Source organism: Channa argus, chromosome 16, assembly GCF_033026475.1.
Source record: "Channa argus isolate prfri chromosome 16, Channa argus male v1.0, whole genome shotgun sequence".
In the NCBI taxonomy this organism is placed as follows: Eukaryota; Metazoa; Chordata; class Actinopteri; order Anabantiformes; family Channidae; genus Channa; species Channa argus.
In genome coordinates this window covers 17,666,209-17,687,836 of record NC_090212.1, presented here as the reverse complement: position 1 = coordinate 17,687,836, position 21,628 = coordinate 17,666,209, and the positions used below count along the sequence as shown (strand labels likewise).

Below are 21,628 nucleotides of genomic sequence, written 5' to 3'. Positions count from 1 at the left end.
TTATCAAATTGCTTTTGGTGCACCGGCTTTTGTTGCCCGATTTGTTTTCGACATATTTTCTTAGATGATTTCAGGATGTCTTTAAAATGACTCTCATATCTTTTGAGAAATTATGCAATAACTGTACTTTTGATCTGTGTACTGGGAGGGTTTACTCTCAGCCCATATGTCAGACAGGAGATGTCTGTGTGTTATGGTGTTCTGAAGATTTCTAAAGCCAATTCAGTCACACTTACTTACATATTGTGACATATTTCACAACTACAACTACCTTTCATAATTCCTTTTGATCACTAACACTGAATGTCTTTCTAAAGAGACCAAACTGTGCGCCGGTATCTCCATTTTAAATGGGAATCTATCTCTATGATGCATGGCACATCTAAACCAGCCCCTTAGTTTGCTTATTACGACCAAACACACAGCTGAGAAGTTGTTATGCAGGGTTTGTCTAATAAACAAAATTGTTATATTACTACACATTTTCCAGGGCGAGAACAAAAACCTTAACCAAATTTTCACTGAAAATGTATCGCATTTCATTTCTACTACCGTTGTTGAAACATTTCAATAAAAACCAAAAAACATTAACCGGTGGGAGGATCACAGATGTCTGATATCTCCTCTGGAGACTCAAGCCTTCATGTCAAACTGAAAAATAACAACAAATCTGTAAAACTGTAGAATTCAAAGTAAAATTACTACTAAATGTTTGGTTTAAGATACAAAATAATATTTCCATCTTTATAGACTTATAGCTACTGCTGATATAATTCATTTCTCAGTATAGCCTCTCTTTCTTATTGTTTCTTTGTTTCCTTCTGTAATTCCCATCCAGCCCCACCCAGGTCACCCTGGAAATCTCTCTCTCCTTCCTGACATTGAGACTTGGCTTCCCATAGGCACTCGATGAGGAGAGGTTCATTTTGTGGCCATTGATCTGTTGGCTTGCTCTGTGTTGCCTCCCCCCATCTCAGCACCAGCGGGGAGCAATAAAAGGCATGATGGTGAACACCACCTCCACAAAGCGACAGTCAAGTCTGGGCATTGGCCTTGCGGAATGAATCACCATGAAGGGTCAAGATTTAATGGCTGAATTACACTTTTCTTGCTGAGCATTAGGTCTTGTGAGCACGTAAATCACGTTAAGTGCAAGACAAATGTTTCTTGGGTGTTTTTGACTTTTGACTTAGTGTCTGGAAAGTGGGTCTGCTTTGGTGTTCATGGATTATGGCTGAATTGTTCTATATATATACGCTTATGGAAGCTGGTCAGCTCATTTTAGAAAATTGAAGTCTTTATTTTTTAGAATTTTTCTAAAAGGTCTAAGAAGAAAAACAAATGTACAATCCACAATTTCTTCCACAAAGCCAGTGGCTGAAAAAGTGGGTGGAGACGTTTCAGGCAGAGGAAGAGCTCCAGACAGTTAGTTCAATGCAGCAGCTTCAGGTATAAATGAGTTACTTAATAGGACAGCAGTGTATATGCTCAATCGTCTGGGAGGCACAAATCTTGTAGGTCACATTATAAAAAAATTTCTTCTTTTTGTCAATTTTGCAAAGGACATACTAATATTTTTCCGTAAGGCAGGAGCTTCATAACATAAATATATATTTTTAAGGGTTTTTAAGAATGTGTGTCTGAGTGGGTGTGTGTCTGTGGATGATGCGCTATTGTGTGCTTCCCACCTCTTGTTATTCAGGCTGTTTCCTAATATTTTGTGCACCCTGTGTCCTCCCACTGCTTCCGACAGTCCTCCCTCCCTCTAAGACACCAGCAGAGGCCTGGGTGAGCATCATCTGTCACTGAGTCATGAATGATTGTACTTACATGGGCATTGGGCATTCTATGAAACAAGGGAAACCACCTTATGTAACAGTTTGTTTCTGTTTATAGTGAATATGAGTAGGATTGATGGTATTTTAGTAACACAGACCTGCAGGGAGTACAACCAGCGTAAGTTGTTGCGTCTGCGTTTGCCAATCAGTGACAGCACAGTGGTCTGAAGACATCATTTAAAAGTAGTCAGAAAATGTCAGAGGCCTCTTATCGAGGTGACTGCCAACATTCTCCTTGTGAAAGTATGAAGTCACGCACACACACGAAATGACTGCGAAGAGACACAGAACGATGACAAAGAGATGTAACGTACTACAACGAGTCACCGATTGAACACAGAGGCAGTAATGACACAAAACTACAGCGACACATAATAACCGAAAAGACCATAAAGATACACAAAATGATGACAAGAAGGATCACAAAGACACATAAAACTTCTATAGACGAACAGGACGACAAAAAGACACAAAGTGACTGCACAAAGACACACAATGACTAGAAAGAGAAAGAAGGGGGCAAATGAGGCACACAGTGAACATAAAATGACCCAAAAGGACTATGATGGTCATCAAAAACGATGCAACACAACCATAAACACACAAAAGAAATGTAGAATAGAAAAATCACAGTAACATCAACAGAAATTATTCAAGTGAAAAGCTTCAAAAGTACCAAAGCCGAGTGTATTTATATGTTTTAATTTTTCCAGGAGTGCAGTAAAAATGATCAGACTGCCTAACAATGGCACATTCACAGAAATGGGAATGAATGTGCAGTATAATACTGTGTGAACCGTCTGAGTCACTGCAGGATCAGGGAGCTATCATCCACTAATTCAATTTCGGATATAAATGTCAGACTGGTCAAATAACCGGGCCCTCCAGACTGTAGGAGCAACAGTGCACTTAAGTCAACGGACGAAAAGCCCGTGGAGAACATACACAGTAGTCTTACACCCGTGCACACACACATCAACAATGGACAACACAGTACAAAGCAACATCTGTTTCTGAGTGGGTGTGTCAGCTCCATTATGTCTCAGCAGATCAACAGACCACGAAACGTGTGATTCATATGTCTCACCGTTAGCAGCAAATGAGATGCCAGAGGACGCTATTTGTTTCACTGCTTTCAGTGTCGCGCATGTTCAGCACCTCTTGCCTTCGCCTTCAGAGCCCCACATAGGAGTGTTGACGTTAATGTGAGCAATGTGCGGATGGTAATGGATTCCTCAGAACTCTGAGTGTTAATGCATTTGAGCTGAAGTTTGGGTGAAGGCGGGGAGGCGCCATGCAGGTGATTCATCCTTACTGAGTCACAAATAATACAAAACAAACAGAGAGAACAGATTTGCCGTTGCAATCGTCCCTGTTTCTAAATCCGAGCGAATGTTCAGGTACAGAGTGGGGGCAGATGAGGGGCTATTTGGTGCTCTGTCCTCCTGAGGGGAACACAGAGTACTGAGGAAGACAGCAGTCTTCACTGCAGTATCACACGATAAGACAGGGAAGGAAGCAGCATTGCAACCAAAAACAAACACTAAATAAAGCGGTTTACCTGTTACAGTGCAAGCTTTATGTTTTTGAGTTTCTCATGATGAACATAATGTTGATGATGATGATATTTTTAGCAGCATGGAGCTGTTAAAAAGCTACTGTGTTCTGGAAAAACACAAAAATGTTTGTCAAAGCAGAAACTGGGCAAAACATAACGAATGAGTCTATAGCTATGGCCGAGGCTAAAGGTCAAAGTATATGCTGTTAACTATGTGTACAAAAAAATACTGTCCTCGCATAATTTGTGTTGAGTTGGAACATCTGTTGTGCACAGTGTCATAAATTAAGGCTGCGCATACAGTATGCAAGATGCAATATTTGCATGTGCCACGGCTTCATGGTGCCGTGGCTTCTGTTCCTGTTGAAAAAAAGTGGAAGTTAACTAGGAAGAAACCCTGTTGTCTGACTGATGCAGGTACTCTAGGCCTGTTCAAAAAGGTTATCGTCATTATCGTTATCATAAGATCATTTGCACATCAGCAATAAACAACGATATTACTTTTGCAGATATGGACCAAATGGATTGGGCGACTTAAAAATTTAAGCTGATGAAAACATCTGTAACAAATTAATTAAGGGCACCAAAGTTATTAGGTCACATGTTGTTGGAACATGAGTAATTTTGTAAAATTTACACATCTCCATGTCATAGATGGTTTAGCGCCTGTCGCTTTAAGGCCCCTCCCACCTCCAATCCTCTGATTGGCCAGCTTGTAGAAGCCGCTGATATCCACTGTATATCCACAAGAGCAGGTGGATGCCTGGAGCCAAAATGGAGGTCTGTCGTCTTTTAGGCTAAATGATGAGAAAGTTTCGGGGGGTCCAGAGAAAGTCTGTGAGAGCCACTGGAAAGTTTTATAAACATCTTGCAACATTTTAAAAATGTTTTGCTTGTTTTGGTTAGCTAACAATTTGGAAGTTAGGCATTGTTTAGAATAACCACCCATTACCACAGCTGTTAGTAGGAAAAGTCAGGTGATCAGTAAAGTCTTAAAGAAGTCAGAAGAAGTCATAAGAATTCAAATATTTCAGTTTGGACTGAAGTGGTAAACTAGCGAATGTGCTGACATAGAGCCATTGCAATATTCATCCATGTATTTAAACGCCCTAAAACTACAGCCTGTCTGCACTTTTGTGGGAAGGAGTATATTGAGTACACGGAGACAACACCATGGGAAACGAGTGTCTGTACATATTACAAATGTCAGTGCTGCATTGTTAAATATTGATCGTGAACCACTAGCATCTGTGTTGTTTTCCCTTCAAGCAGCAGTTTGTTCAAAGCACCGTGTCTGTGTTTCTATCCTGTTTATCATCATGATTAGCCTTATTCTTGTCTGCACTTTTGCTTCTGCTCCAGCTCCCTGGGAAGTCACGGACCTGAAAATGTCAAACAATGGGACGAACTGTGCAGAATGATTAGAATAAAGTCTGTTGTTCTACATGAATCCAGTCCTTCTTCCACACGTGCAAATCCAATTAGAGGGACCAGAAGAGCTGGCTTTCCCCTGCTGCTGCCTGACACATTTACAGAAGGGAGACCCATAAAGAGGCATCCCAGGATGCACACTATTAACCACAAATGATCCTGAACTAATCTACAGCGTGCATAACTCCACTGAAGTGAGTGTGGCTGCTGCGCAAAAACCAAACAGAAAATGCAAACAAAATGTCTGTTTTTCATAAAGAGAACAGACACTGCTGCAGGTTTTCACACTGCTATTCTCATTTAAATATCATTGGCCTCTTTTTCTCCCCCGCTGGACATTTCTGTGAGCATTATGCAATGGGCTCTACACTATCTCAGAAGAGCAAGAAGAGAGACACAATAAGATTGTATTTGGAAGACGGAAAACAAAGGATCAGAGGGGTTTCAGGCTCTTTGATGGCACATCAGATATAGCAGAGTAAAGATTCCTTCGCTCTGGCACGTCAGTCCATGAGGAACTGACACACCGAGTCAGTTTGGAAACAATAATTGTATGACCTACAGATATTTAGTGGAAGTCATACAGTTTCTCTAAACATTAGGATTCTTAAGTCGGAAGAGTGTAGACCTGTCATGAGTCAGGGCGCTGGGATGCAAGCTCAGCAAAATCCACGGCCCACCGCGACCCACTGATCCACTGTCCGACTGATCCAGTTTTAAAAGCACACCCTCTTCCTCCTTATGCCCCTGAGTGCGTCACTGCTCCCCTGCATTTCCTTTCCCTTGCACGCCACACTGCGACATAGACACTTCACTGCCCATAAACGTCAGAGCACTGCAGCGATAAACTCAGAGAGTCCCTCATTGCAGAGCCTCACCAAACAAACACACACGTGAACACGCGATTACTCATGTATGGCCATGTATCGAAAAGGGATTAATCAGATAAGTGCCTACAGGTGATTCACACGGATGATGTGTGTGAAAACAAGTCAAACACTGCATGTACAGTAACTTGCATTCTCCATCATGAGGCAGATGCATGTGAGGAGGCTTCCAGTCGGATTAAGCTAAACCAATTAGGGGCTCAAACACTGACCTGTTCAGCTGTAGCACTGTATCACTTTGGCCAAAATTCAATTTCTGTGGTGTAAAACATTATATTGCTCCCTGTAGATGGATTTTCCATCTTTGTCTTTGCTGGAGAAGCTGACAGGCTAATATAAATTTATTTATCAAATATTGCACAGGAGCATTCACCATCTGTATGGTTCTTTAACTCCTGAATTCATGGTCATACATCACTTTTTTACTGTCCCCATGCTTTCGCCGTAGATTAACGGTCAGCAATAAGTCACTAAAAAGAGATTTTTTTTTTCAGGTATGAGGAAAGATTGGAAAGTTTCATTACCTAGTAGTGTGAATGTTGCCTAGTGACGTTTTCTGTGCACAGTGTGTTTCCTTGATGTCTAAGAAACTTCCTCAAATTTGCAAAGCCTTTTTTGTTTTTATTTTTAAGCTCCCATCGTCACACGTCTTCTTCTTTCCCGTCTTTCGTGGTGCATTTGTGTGTTTGTTGACTGTTACTGCCACCTGTTGATCACTGGATTAGTGAGAAACCATTGGCTGAGACTTGTGTCATCTGTGAATCTGCATTCACGTGTGTGTGTCCTGTACTCACGCACATTACACGTGGTAATACACATGATATTATTGCTCCTTCGTATTACAAGTGGTCAAACACATGAGGTGTTAAAAATACTATTAGTTATTAGTAAAATACTAATCTTTTCAAATGAACACATTTCGACGATGACAGGTCAGTCAACTCTGACACTTGAGCCTGTCTGATAGTCAAGAACTAAAGCACAGGCCTCATATTATTAATATCTATTATTATGAATCTTTCTCAACTGGAAAGATGTGATTATCTATTACATATCTAAATACATAAAGTTAATAATAATATTTCTTGTCTTTATGCAGAAACCTATTAAACATGAAAAGTGATGATGAGAAAAGTAATGAGATCATTGGTGAAGATGATACTTCTGATGTCACTAAACATCACCTGGAGTCAGGTGTTGGTAAACCTTGAGTCCAGTCAATGAAAAGAGAATGAAGGTGTGGTTAGAACCACGTTGACTTATAATAACATGCAGACAGTGTCAGCGTGCTATTAACAAGCAGCATCAGCTGATGGAAGACATGCCTTGCAAAAACGATCAGAAGACCTACAATCAAAGCTGGAAAGTTATCATCTCTGTTCATGAGTCAACATTGTGCAAAAAACAGTGAACAGGCACAAGGTCCGGGTGGCTATCTGCAAGCTAAAGCGCAGAAGAAGTTGGGTGGTGCAGCAGGACACTGATCCTGACATCACAGTCTGTGGAATGAACTCAAGAGAGCTGTCCACGCCTGAAACTGTTCTGTAAGGAACCGTGTTGGAAAATTCTCTGAAGTAACTGGAAGTTGTGCAGGTCTAATTCGCAGCCTATTATGTCTCTTGAGGTTATTGCTGCCAACAGAGGTTCAACTTAATAAAACACTGCCAATACTTCTTCCTAAATCCCGTTGTAGGTTTAACTGTAGTGGTAAATAAAGACACGGAAGACCATGACTCTGTGTTTTATCAGCTTAGAAATATTCTGTTTGTTGATATTTGTGACTGTGGTAAAGATCAAATCACATTTCACGACCAAATTGTGCAGGAAACCGGAAAATTGCAAACAGTGCCATTACTTTTTCATCATGACTCTGTTTTAAATGATTAACAAAGTTGCCATTGATGCATGTTAAATTTTGCTGCATTTGAGCATTTGATTTGGTTATACAGTATTAGTGCCTATCTACGTGCCTGTCAGAGAAGACGAATTAATGCAACTTCAAATGAACCACATCCAGAAACATTCATTCAGGCGAATACAAATCACAACTCAGTGGCACCTCTAAGAGCACTGTGGGCTGTGGGAGGAGAGAGTCTCATTAATCAGTGGCCAGAAGGTTCAACAACTTGACACACTGTCACTTCTGCAGGCGGCCGAGCTGAAAATTGCAGATACTGTTTGTACTGAGATTTCTCAAACACAAAACAGGCATCATGCTGCAGAATTACCAATGCTGTTTGGGAATGTAGTGTGATTTCTAATTTGTATGAACCAAGCAAGAGTTGCTTCTCTAACGATACCAATTACTGTAGATTTGAATTGAACTCCGTAGTAGCAAACTGATTCTTATGATTTCACCCAGCTCATGTGCTACACGCTCACTAATAGCACTAATAGCAGTAAAAATAGAAGAAATCACAGCAGAGATTTTCATCATATATGGAAAACACCTAAATTTCAAGCTCACGCTGGTTTTAAACACCTGTAAAAGTCCAGGTTTCGAGGCTGCAACTGCTGCAAAATACTGCAAATAAATCACTGCTTTAAAATGCATTAATCAACATCTGGTTGCTCCTACAAGACAAGACATTGTCACCTAATTAATATCGCATTTAGTTATCCACAGTAAACTCAAAGATGTTATGATGATGCATGTTACAGAAACAGCAGGAGTGTAGTCAGAAGGCCGGAAGCTTCTAATGTTGGAGCAGTTTTTGGCGAATCCCTCGGGAAAGTCTGAACAGCAGTAAGTCCTCAGTGTGAGAATCAGTAAGATGTATGAGGGTACACCGGCAAAATAGGAATTTTTACACTTAATTAGGACCGCACCACTGGCTCCAGATGTTGACGGGGATCCTGGAACAGCTGCTATAATTGCCACGCTAAGCTTTCTAGTGCTCAGGTATATCTTGTCCTCCTCACTGGTCCACTGAGAACCAGCTTCTCATCCCAATGATGCTGCTGACACAGCACTGTTTAAAAGAGGGCTCACAACAAATACTGATGCTACCACTTCAGTATCCCTGCTACACTCTGGGTACAGTAAGAGTCCGTTTGCCGTTTGGGAATTTTATTGTGGCGGGAGTTTGGTGCAAAGATGTGATACAGTAAATTATCTGGCGTGCTCATCATTTTGCAGGAAACAGTGTTTCATAGTTTAGCTGGCTTAATGTAGATGTGGGTTTAGATAAAGCGAAACAGACGGGGGCAGTGCTGAAGCTTCAGCCCGGCTATGCATCACTGCTGAATTGACATTTAAATATGGATGAGTTTGAGATTCGGGAACAGAAAGAAGTGGAATACCCAGAAACTCTGATACACACTGTGTGATGCAGCCTCAGTTTGAGGGGCTCGGCCATGGCTGGAGTACACTGTACTTCTCCCACGCTCTCCCACGCTGTGCCACTTCTTACTCATCACTCTCAAAACCGAGAAATTACTGGAATCTGTCAGCTGTCACATGGATGCCAACCGCCTCTGAGTGCTGCATGACAATGCTGTAGCATTTAAAATGCATTGCCCACTGATGGCCTTCACATCCATGCAGAGATAACTTTTAGTTCCTCCCACTGATGTGACAAAGCATATAAAAAAATACATATCACATCAGAAATTGTAACCTAAGGTGCTGCGAACGTGCATTTAGAAGCACCTTATAGTACAAACGTAATGCTTCCTTTATGTTTTCACATAACATTCAGATCCGTTGTGAAGGTGTTTTGCTTCACCTCTGCTGTTTAAATACGCGCTTGGTAAAAATTGAAAGTACAAAGATGAATCTGTAACGATCAAATGGGTCAATTAAGTGTATTATGGAAAAAAAATTGGAATTGTAGAGTGTTTTAGCATGTTTTTTACTTTTCAGCAGATCAGAAGTGTTGAAATCATGTTGAGGAACTTTAGTCAACCGGGTTTTAATGGTAATGCTAATCTATGTTTGTATAGAGCATCTTTACAGAGATAAAAGTCAAATTTATGGCACAAATACAATTGAAATTAGCTTTGCTGGCGTGAGCGTGGATCAGCATTATCTTGTCCCTTAATGAAACTAAATGAACTGAAGTACCTACCTGACTACACATGGCCCTTTATTCACCTTTGGATTTCATCATTTCATCATATTCCACGTGTTTCCTTCAGTGAGTCACTGTTTGCTCTCTTCTGCAGCTCACATGAACACAACCACCCACATGTACAGAGTGATGATCATACGCTGTCACATTTCTCTGTTAATATTTATTTAATTAGAATTTAGTACAACAGACTGTACAACTGTAGAACATCTTCCCATTTGTTGTTGCCATTGAAGGTGGCAGACCACACAACAACAATCCACAGTAAATTGTTTCAATGCTCAAAATGTGAATCAGTGCTGAATTTAGAAAGAAAAAGCTGCTGCTGCTGCTGCTGCTGCTGCTGCTGCTGCACTGTGAGGCCTCACAACAGGTGTGTTACCATTTGCTGCTGATGTAAAACACTTGCTGGGATTGTGATGATGTGAAGCCTGATAAGCAACAATGGAGCTGTTTTTTGGTGCTGCTGTAAAGATCTTTGCTCTGCTTCGTGCTGCCACAATAATCATCATTATGGATTGTATTTTGCTGTAATTTTGTCTTTGCATTGTCCCAGTTTCAGCCGCACACCAAGCAGAACTCCACATGGAAAATTGACTCATTCCACTGGCCTCCTTTTTTGGACTTATTTTGCTAAACATCTTGTGTTGGGTTTGCTACATTAACACTAGACAAACATTCCCACATCTTTGTGTGGAGTACTTCCATCTCCAGTTTTCACTTTGTCTTCGCTTAAATGCTAAGGGGTTGTGTCTTATATAATATTTCCGCAAATACATTAAATACATTATCACTCATTTTGAGTCTTGCTGCTTGCGATCTGTCAAATGTAAGTGCAATGTCGATATTCAACTAATTGCAACAGCATGTATGCTTTAAAGGAAATGTGATTGTTTTCTATTAATATAATGATTCACTGTTGGTCATTCACATGTTTGGTAAATCTGTTAATACTGAATGTATCAGTAAAATGTCACAGAGAACATAAATACTTACACCATAATATCATACTGTCCATCCAGCGATTATATTGTCACTACAACAGATCTGTGGAAACCATTAAATGTACATTCTTCCTTGCAGAGAGAATAGTTTGAGGGGAAATATGTTTTTAACCCTTTAGCTGCTGAGGCTAGACTCACATTAGATGCTGAAGAGGCACAAATCTGATCTTTTTGTCACAAGATAAAAGCAACCGAATCGGATTTTGAAAATGCTCCAGCTGTCAGAATTTCAGAATTGTTTTTCTTAGGTCTGACTTTTGTGTGCATGTGGACTTTACAAGTACACTGAAAAAATGCTGCATGTTATGTCAAAAAAAAATGAGAACGGTAAGAAAGCTGAAGGCCAAAAAAACAAAACAATGAACCGAAAGCTGCTAAAATGTATAGTTAAGAATTATTCTTATTATTATTAAATTATAGCACCTTTAATTATCTACTGTATGAACAAAGAAAAGGCAGAAGATGAAACTGCAGCCACAGAAATGACTGAAACTGCATCCACAGGCTACAGTAGAAGAGCAGTAACCATGGCAACAATGAGTCTCTGGCCAGCTATCAACAGTTTATTACACATTAAGTATAAATTTTGAAAAATCGTCTGTGGTTTAGTGTGTGTGTGGGAGCAACATCTTATCACAGGCTTTTAGATTAACATGATACAAGGAAATGCACTTTGAAAGAAAGACTAGTTAGCAGCATGAAAAATCTGATGAAAAGTTGAAGTATTACAGATGTAAAATTCATCCGGGACTGTGAATGGCAGTTTATTTAGTAAACTTTGTAATATTTTTGTTTTGTACTTGTTTGACGAACCAAAATGTTATAAAAAGTGAGAAAAAGCCACAGCATTGCTGCTGCAGAGCACAATAATCGCGTTTGAAAGAATAACACAAAGCAATATTAAAACCCCCGACTTTTTTCCCCCCATCACGTTAAAGAGATGTGCAGATGACTGCTGAGCCGGAAGGAAGTTCATAATGTGCTGTAAGTGGAGCAGAGCTGATGGCGGGAGAAAGGGTGCGATGGTAGGGGCACAAAAGGATGTCATCTACAGGGTATTTTTAGTTTTTAGTGCGTGAGGTGCACTGATAACTGGCTACCATTGCAATCTGCCTGCAGGTTCCCAATGATAACTTCACACACTGTGAAGAATCACTCCGAGTGAAATCTTTACATGCTGAGAAATGTTTATAGTCTTTGATTTGACAGTGACCAAAAGAAACATTGGGCAAACCGAGATATTTTTCTGAATTCCCTTTAGGAAGAAGGTGTTTCCATTCAACTTCTTGTGCTGTACCCGACCCCACAATATGGGGCCAAATAAATTTGACAGAACCCAAGATGAGTAGCAGAAGTGGAATGCAGAAGAAACCTTTATGCCACATAAGGTTGTGCTTGGTTTGATATTTGACCTTTCCATACATTCTTCTCTGAATTCATGAATATACTGTATTTATCATTATGCATCTCTCGATATTACAGTATGCTAACAAAACATGAAAAACCATAAAGAACTAATATAAAGAAACTAATATTTTGGCCACCTCATTAATTTTAAAAATTCTGACAGTTTCAACCTAACAACTGAGAAATTATAACCCTATAACTTTAAAGGATTTAGTTAAATTACACATGTCATATGTGTGTGGTTGAGAGAGTTGCTGGTTTATCAACTTGCTAACAATCAGGACATTTCTGCCAAATGGAGTTCTACAAAGGACTAAATTAAGGGTCTGAATGTTTTTTTTAATTAGACATTTATTTTTTGTTTTAAATAAATTAGCAAAATATTCTTAAAATACATCTGAATACAATTTAGCACGTTCTAAATACCTGAAGAAGAATGTGAGGTATTTGCAATACTTCAACAGGGCACGTACAGTAAGTGTCTGGCACTACTTGGGATAGTGTCAAACTAACCACATTGGACTTCACCTTCAAGTCCATTCAAAAACATATTGTATGTAATTGATGCAAAAACTAAAAATTCTCAGATCATAAACGCTAAGTAATTCTAGGGGCATTGGCGCCACCTGCTGGACGTGAGAATGAATAGCACCCCTTGAGCAAAAGGAGTAGAAAACGCGGTCTATGCTGCTATTCCGCAACACCCTTCTGTTATAATCTCTGTCTTAAAAGTTTTTGTATTATTATTTTATGCAGACTTTCACATCCTCTCCTCAGATTTAAAAAAAAAAACAACAACCACGTGACTCGGACGTTTAGGTTCACAGCGGAAGTCTCCAGCGCAGCAGTCATGGCGTGTTTGCGAGCGAGCAGCAGCAGAAGCTTCCCAATGTTTTCTTCCAAAGGGCCAACAAGACACCGCTCATGGATATTGTACTTATTTCTTGGCGTGTGTTTAACGTCGGAGCCAGTTTCGGCCAAACCCGACAGCCTGAAAGAAGTGACGGATGGAAGCTGGGAGGAAATTCTGACCGGAGAGTGGATGATTGAATTGTCAGTGTTAATGGCTAACCGGCTAGCTTGTCAGTTGGTTGTTTTAAGTTGGCATAAATAGGGAATAATCTTCCATATCCGGGTAGATTTATTGTTAACCGTAGATTCTCTTTTCGTTTTATCTCATTATCATCTTGTCTGTCTCAGAAAGCCCAGACAAGTTGTTGGAATGCACAGCTTGCTATGCTAACAGCTGCCATTTTAGATAACGAGCTTAGCCACCGAGCAGTTTGCTAAGAAGTCAACAAGATGCTAACTGCACTTCAGCTCGTGTTCAGTGTGTATTTACATTGTGCATTGTGTATCCGAGGCTAAACTTGTGAAACTTCTTGTCCCCCTCTCCCAGCTACGCACCCTGGTGTCCAGCATGCCAGCAGCTGCAGCCGGTGTGGAAGGAGTTTGCAGACTGGGGGGAGGACATGGGTGTCAACATCGCCAAGGTGGACGTGACAGAACAACCCGGTAGGCCCGATTGTCAACACCACCGTTTCTCCTCCGTTTAACAACAAACCCGAGCTACAGTGCCAGCGCAAGAGCTCCATGCTGTGCTAAACAGCAGGGTAAAACAGTAAATATCAAGACCTGCAGACAGGGCCCCTTTGCAAGCTTTACCAAACCAAACTGCAGGACGGAAATAAGGGGTTAAATGAGGTCAACCCTCTGATTCTAAAACTTAAAGTTATGAGGGGCTCTTCTCATATTGTATCTGCCTCACTTCTGCTATGACTAGACTAAATATTGTACTGTGATAACAATCCAGGAGCCACAGCCTACTCCTCCTTACTCAGCACATCTGAACATTGTACACCTTGTTAGGGGACATGCTATTGCAGGCCTGTGCACCCGATGTATTTATGATCTTGCAGTGTTGATGATTGGATTTGGAACAACTCACAGCCTAACAACTGAAACCATTTGGAAGTTTAAAGAACTACATAAGCTTTAATAACGAGGCTACGGTTCTGTGGTGGTGTTTTCAGCTGTGTATCAAATACCAGTGGTTTAGCGAAGCTGCTGCCACTAATGAATTTAGCCTGTCTGCCAACTCTGTCTGAAATTCCTTTCAGTTTAGCTCGTTCTCAAAATGTCCTCCCTGCACACTGACAGCACTTTTCTCCACCCTCTTTAAGGTCTCAGCGGACGATTCATCATCACTTCACTTCCTACCATTTACCAGTAAGTTGGCGGCTTTTTATTGCTTCCTCTTTCATGTATGTCACTCACTATTTAGGACACGGTGATGTCTTCATACTAAATAATCTTGTTGGTGTTACTTAGTTTAGAATGTCTACACTTTAATCTCTGTTTTGTATGTGACTTAGAGATGCAACAATAAGGACGATTAGTAGTTGTTCTGTAATATATATATATATATATATATATATATATATATATATATATATATATATATATATTTTCTTTTTTTAATAGGTTTTAAGTTGTTGGACAGACAAAACAAAAGATTTCATTACTTCACTTTTGGTTTTGTGAAATTACCTGATGTTGTAAGAAAGCAATGTAATTTGAGACGATTTTAAGTGACAAATACAAGTAAAATGTGAAGACATTGTGAAAAACCACCATCATATCTCACTATGACCCAATGTACTTTATCCAGATGTCTGGAGAAAGTCAATCTTCACAGATAAAGCAGTTATATATGCTGATAGAAAACACGATAAAACTGCAAAGCTTGCTAGTTTAAAAAAAAAAAGTTTATCAATGGAAGATTTGCCTCTTAGTTATAATATAGATCTTTTCACAAATTTTCAGCTCTATTCTAGCACTTCCCGCAGCCAAGACCAGTCTTACTTAGTGTTAAAAACATCACTCATATGTCAGAAACTCAAGTGCTTATCTGTGTGTAAACATCTGTTGTAACAACAGAATATGCAGTAACATATTCTGATGACCAGTTTGTTTCTTGATATAAAGTTCACTGTGAAAAAAACCAAACATGTTAAGGCGAAAGCTTCTTTAAGAATCTAAAGAATCTATTGAATACAATCTTCTGGGTGTAATTTCAAATTTAGCAAAATGCATATTTTGTCATAAGTTAGATAGTTTGCAAACATACACAAATTAAACACTTCATTGAAGAGAGAGTGTGTATATTTTATATTTTGGTGTGTCGCCCATGTTGCGTTCTTATCCTGCAGGCCCTTACTCAACTGTCACTGTCACACTTGGAGCAGATAAATGCTTTTTTTTTTTTTTTTTTTTAATGCATGTCAATCCGTGAGATCTTTTCAAAGAAACGGACACTCACTGTTTTATCTGTGTGTGTTTCAGTTGTAAAGATGGTGTCTTCCGGAAGTACCAGGGAGCTCGCACTAAAGATGACTTCCTCAGCTTTGTCGATGAGCAAAAATGGAAGGCAGTAGAGCCAGTGTCATCGTGGTTTGGGCCATCTTCATTTTTGTGAGTTTAAAGCTTTTGCTAGTTCTGTATTTCTTCTTAGCTGTGTTAACTATGACATATAGGTCTGGGCAACAAATCCTTTTTTTAAATATGCCGTATAGTATTTCAATAATGCAAAAGAAGGTTTGGCAGTTTCAGTTTGATATAACCCAAAACCCATTGTTTTTTCTGTTTAAAATAGGGAGTAAGAGCATAAAATTAATTGTTCTCCTTTAGGAATCGGTCCAGTAATACTGCATCACAGTGGCGCCTCATAGCTTTGAAAGAGAAAATAACATCAGAAAGCTGCCATGTCAGCTCTATTTTTAGTGTCGGGTAAAAATCAGAATCACAAACGCCACCTCGTCCTTTTTTTTTGGTCTTCAGGCTTTGTAGTGATGTTGCACTTTGACAAATCCCTGTTAAATTGTTGTTTCCTCCTCTGTCGGCAGAATGAATGCGATGTCTGCTTTGTTCAAGCTCTCCATGTTTATCCGGGTAAGTGAGGATTTCAGTATTGCAAGCGCACACTGTCAACATAGATTTATTATATACAGGAAGGTATTTACTTATTTTCTTTACCCTCCATTCTACAATAAACTTTTACTTTGACAGCATAGAGGAGTAGACACAAAGGAAACTGTAACTGAACCTCATGCAGCAAACACAATCAATACTGTAGGACAGAAAGCTAAACTTTCAGAAACCACACAGCTGTTGAAATTGATGGTTGCTAATAGCTCAGTTTTCTAATTTGGTTATTGACCGTTAAATACAGACCTGGCTACACCCCTGCTCTTTAAAAGGCTGGCGTTGGTCTGTATTTGTCTTAATGTCAGCAAAATCCAGCAAAAGAGGCATAAAACTACATTTAAAAATAATTAAAACGTTTGATTAATACTTACTTAAATGAACCGAAGGACGTGGTTTTTCTTTTTCAGCGTTGTCATAATTACATGACAGAGTATCTGGGGATTCCAGTCTGGGGATCATATGTTATCTTTGGTTTGGTCACTCTGTTCTCTGGCCTTGCACTCGGGCTGGTGAGTATTTGTGGTGCATTGAACCAATGTTTTAAATAGATAAAGGGCAATAACTGTGAGTTAATGTTAACTGTTGTGGTGCTTTTGCAGCTGCTGGTGTTCATTGCAGATTTTGTCTTGCCCTCACGGCGATTTTCTTCCCCTGATTATTACCAGAGTAAGTTTCAGATTAGACTAATTACTGACCTTATCGGCCTCAGACATTTTCTTGCATAACACGAATAAAGCCACTGACCGATGTTGTGTGACTCTGCAGAGAAACAGTCAATGGAGCAGGCGAGGTTGATCAAGCAACAAGACGATGAGCAAGAGGCTGATGGCGAAGAAGACGATGATGAAGAGGAGGAAGAGGAAGATGAAGACCGGAATGAGGTCTTGAGTAGGAGAAGAGGGTCCCCAGAGGGCCGCCCGGAACCAAAGGGACAGGTTTTTTCTGATGAAGCTCTGAGGAAGCGAGTGGTGACCAGCCATGAGGAAGAGGAGGACACTTAGAGCATCACCCGGACTGTCACGTCGTCCCTACTCCTTAGAGAAGATTGCCGTGGAGTCAGATGAGTCCGAGAAGCCTTGGTCCTGAGCAGCAGTGTTTACAGCAGAGAGCCCTAAACCTCCCCCATAACATCCCCTTCTCCGGGCCCCAGCGACACCTCACTTCTTTTCTTCTCCATGCCTCATTTTAAACAGGAGTGCTTTAGACTCTCGCCACCGCTCCCCCCACCCGAGCAGCGGGCTCCACCTGGAAAAAGCAAAAAAAAAAAACTTTTTGACAGCCGTTTTCACTTGTGGAAACAAATCGCCTGGCGGACGTTTAGGTATGACGTGCTGTAGAGCTGGATTTGTAACGTTGTCTATGCTATGCATTTTTTTATTTGATTTGTTCGTTAAATGTTTTTATCTGAAATATTCTCCCAGGCTTGCATTTGAGGTTTATGTTATCTCTTCAGTTAATGCATCCGACACATTATTTTATTTTGCATATGTTTTATAAAACACTGAACCGTGTTCACACCCCATTAGACATGTAGTGAACAATTAAGAGAAGAAGAAAAATTTTATACTTGAATTTTTTTTTTGCCCATAGTTAAACAAGAGCAGCTACTTTGTCAAATATACAACAGAAGAGAAATTTGTGAGTCTGAGCAGCCAAACCAACAAGTGTTATGTTTGTTAGGTAAAAATTTGAACTGGAAAAAAAAAAAAAACATTGCGGTGGTTTTTGGATTTAATTTTATTAATCATAGTAAGTAAGCTGACCTTATTGACAGATGCATTGTTTCCTGTGGATGTTCCACAATAAATGCACCACGTTTGCAATGGTTTTAATTTGAGCAAAATCTTCAGTTTGCATTAGCAATAACTTAAAACAGCTTTAATACAGTTGGACAGTAAAGGCACAGTCACATTACATCTCATTACTGACTGATCTGGATGATAACAAAAAAAGCTAGAATTACAACTTCTCACGTCACTATCTTTCTCCTCATTTAAAGAAAGGCACACTCAACATTGTTTGGGCTTCAGTAGAAGTGAAGAAGATGGAGCAGATTCATGTACTGGACATGTAACGCGATTAAAGCCTTGAACTGTAAAACAGGACATCGGTGGGATTAAATTAAAAAAGCTAGTGCTAGATTACATGTAGAGTTTGCCTTTTTATTTCTCTGACTTTTGTGTGTGTAGGTATGTGGGAGTGTGTGTGTGTAGGTGGGTTATCTCTGGCGGGTAAGTGGCGGATCCAGGAATACTACAGAGTGTGACAGTGGTTGCTGCTAAACAAAACGACCATCTATCATATTAAACGTAGTGTTTGAAATCATGGAAATCTTTAACTTGATGCATGAGATCTCAACCCATTTGTTCGCCTCACTGTCGTTCATTGTACAGGTTCCTACGATTTGTGGTTTTTGGTGGGGGCAGGGACCCTTCTAGCAGCCATCTTTTGCTCAGCAATCACTACAGAACAGTGACCTTAACTGAGCTGCACTGTTGATGGTTTGCAGGAGGCCAGAACAAGCTGACTATTAAAAAAAAAAAGTATTTTCCCTCCAATCAGAAGGTGAATGTTATTCTGTAAATACTTTGTCCCTGTGTATATCATTTTGTATTGTTTCATGTCCCATTCTTTACTTCAGATTTCCTAATTATTGTTGGCTTTAAAAACCCAGATGTGCTGTTGGCTTGTCAACAGATGTTGTACTGCAGTTACAGACAGGACCGATTTAGGATCTCCAGAAATCAGTCCTGCTGCATGGACTTAGAATAATGCAGTCTGGTTGACAGAAGGAGGGAGAATGCAACGAACTGTAATCCTGTTCAACTGCTTTTATCCATGGGAAGGTCCTGTCTTTCAAAGTGTCAAATCTAACGTGAACTTTTGAGTTTGAATCCATAATTAAAATTAAGAAAGCAGTGCCACCCACAAACACAGCCTATTTTCATTTCCCTCTCGTAAAGCAAAAGGAGTGCGTGTGTACCACCAATGTTTTGTGTCTTTTTTAGGCTTATTTGATTTTAAAGCAGTTTTTTTTATTTTTATTCCAAATCATTATGTATTTTGCTGATGAATAAAACCTTTTCATTTTACCCAACAATTAGTTATGGCTTGTAGCATTCACACTTTACTCTGAACCTGCAGTATTTCTTATTGTTTGAATATTTCCCTGAATAAAGGGTTAAGAAATAATGGTCTCAGTTTTTCTGCTTGTGTTGCTTCTTATAGTTAACTGATGGGAGTAAGAACGTCTAGTATTTATATTTGATAAGTGATTCACAAAGGAAATCGTACAATGGCTCACGGGTGGAAAAAAGTTGAACTGAAAATGGAATAATAATAATAATAATAATAATACATTGGGTTTGGGAAAGAATCACCGCCCTTGGAAGTTGCCACCTTTTAATTTTTTATGTTATTACGTGATCTAGTTAAAGTGAAAAACGTCTTCAAAGTCATGTAAATAAAATATATAAAACTGAAAATAAGCATACAGATAAAAAAACGCAGCTGCTGAAGCTTGTAACTCCTTCAGGGGAGTCCTAGGGGTCTTGGTGGTCCCCCTGAATAGCCTCCTCCTTGTACTGGTTTAGTTTGTTGCTGCACTAATCTCCATTTACCAGCTGTGTAACCTTGGAAACCAACTGGTGTGGAAGTTTCTTGTTGAGTAAAACACTTCAGAGAAAGAAGGCACCTATCACAAAATAACCAACACAAAAATTGTCAACAGTCTCTAATAATAAAACCAAGTCATGCTCCAATATATTATTGTGTTGAGTTACTGCAGAACATTAAATGAAAATACTTTCAAAGCACTGCCAGTCCCCTCCAGGAGATGCCACTCTTGCACGGATCATGGTTGACATTCAACCCGTAACAACCAACAGGAGACTGGTGGGCTGAGCGTGTGCACCTCAGGGCCTCTTACGCTACACTTTAGGGAATAAGGGGACGGGAGATGTAATGTAGCACTTCAGATATAAGGCTACAGCTCACGTGCCCTTCTGTTCTTTCTCGTGGGGCGTCTAATTTCCCATTAAGCCCCTCGAGTTGTGTCACTCCCCCTAGATTAGGAGGACAGTCTCTTTTTAAAGTAGTTTTTTTTTTTTAAATCAGTGCTGTTGTTACAGACCGAGGAGCCTTCTGCACCTGCTGTTTGTTGCAGGGCTTAATCTCTCAGACGGTGGAGTAGGAAGATGTTTGAAGGGAGGCTTGAAGGGAATCCCCCTGCTGCGCCAGCCTTTTGCAGGCCCCTCTGATGTCCTCGGTGCAGAGAGCACACCCAGCAGATGCTTGATAAAAGCCTGCACACTCAAATGATGCGGCCTCAGTGGATTTGATTTATCGTCCACATACCGTACACGCATCCCTATGTAATGGAGGAGCTGTCATCTGTTCCACTGCTCTGCAATGTAAAGTGAAGGCAGATGGCACCACTGCCTTGTTCTTGTTAACTTAGCTTGCTCTGCTCCATATGGTTTGTCCTTGGTTTTACTTTAGTCTGCAGCAACAGAGAACTGCTGGAATCTGTCTAGTAATTAACTACATTTGCGAAGAAGAATCTTCACAGAGTCACAGTGTCCTCAGTCACTTTGACCCAGACTGAAATAATTGCTTTTGGATGGACTGACCGGTGACTTTTGTGCAGACACTGAAAGGTCCCACAAGAACAAATCACTTTGTTGACCCGGAGACTTGAATTTGACATTTTAGGTATCTTGACACGGAATTTTGGTGCAAGGATCCAAGTCCTTTAGAGGATTTTTGAACCGTTGCTTCAGGTAATTTCAGTGATAACAGCGGTGTCATTTTTCTTTTCACAGTGGAAAAATGTGGCTGCACACTGACAAAAAATATGTCATAAAATTCCATCAGACAACGGTAAATAATTTTTATTCAACAACTGCGAACGCTACATACAAGAAAAAAGGGAGAAAAATTTGTGTCGAAAAATGAACTCGTCAGGGTCATAGGCATGAGATCCGTTTGTAAATGTCAGTTTGCCTGTTTGTCAGACTTGTTTGAGATGAATCGTTTGGAGATATTACACACAAATATGCTCAACAATTCCATTATGATTACAGGGCCTCTCAATGAGAATATCAAGCATAAGTTTTATAGTTGAAAGTATTTAACCCTTTTTGTTAAGTAAATACAGCAATATCGAGATGAATTTACTGAAAATAAATAAAGATTTGCAGGTCCTGCTATTTATTTATTTATTATCTAAAAACCTTTTTAGAAACTCGCAGGTACTGATAGTTTTCCTCTCATGTACATCTCAATGACATAGCTCTTAAAATCGTGCAGTTCATAATTTCAAAACACCTGTGTGGAGATGCCGAGTCTTAAATGTATAATAATGGGTCATATTTTACAATTCATGCAAATCCTATGTTGATGTTTGTTAGTTTTTTTGTGGAAGCTATGTACATTGTTTGAA

At 39.8% G+C, this 21,628-nt stretch overlaps 1 protein-coding gene across 1 annotated transcript; it reads left to right on the top strand.

The window, feature by feature from the left end:
* The first annotated feature begins 13,011 nt into the window (after positions 1-13,011).
* Positions 13,012-19,377, top strand: tmx1 (thioredoxin-related transmembrane protein 1). Its single transcript, XM_067480095.1, has 8 exons — positions 13,012-13,251; positions 13,598-13,713; positions 14,382-14,427; positions 15,544-15,672; positions 16,104-16,149; positions 16,593-16,694; positions 16,785-16,851; positions 16,951-19,377. Exons 1-8 carry the CDS (start codon positions 13,049-13,051, stop codon positions 17,184-17,186), a joined length of 945 nt encoding a protein of 314 aa, XP_067336196.1. The 5' UTR covers positions 13,012-13,048; the 3' UTR covers positions 17,187-19,377.
* Positions 19,378-21,628: the final 2,251 nt, after the last annotated feature.

Coding starts and splice junctions, on each gene's coding strand:
- tmx1 (XM_067480095.1), top strand. CDS start 13,049: ATGGCGTGTTTGCGAGCGAGCAGCAGCAGAAGCTTCCCAATGTTTTCT. Junction 13,252..13,597: donor GGAGAGTGGATGATTGAATT/GTCAGTGTTAAT, acceptor CCCCTCTCCCAG/CTACGCACCCTGGTGTCCAG. Junction 16,852..16,950: donor TTCCCCTGATTATTACCAGA/GTAAGTTTCAGA, acceptor GTGACTCTGCAG/AGAAACAGTCAATGGAGCAG.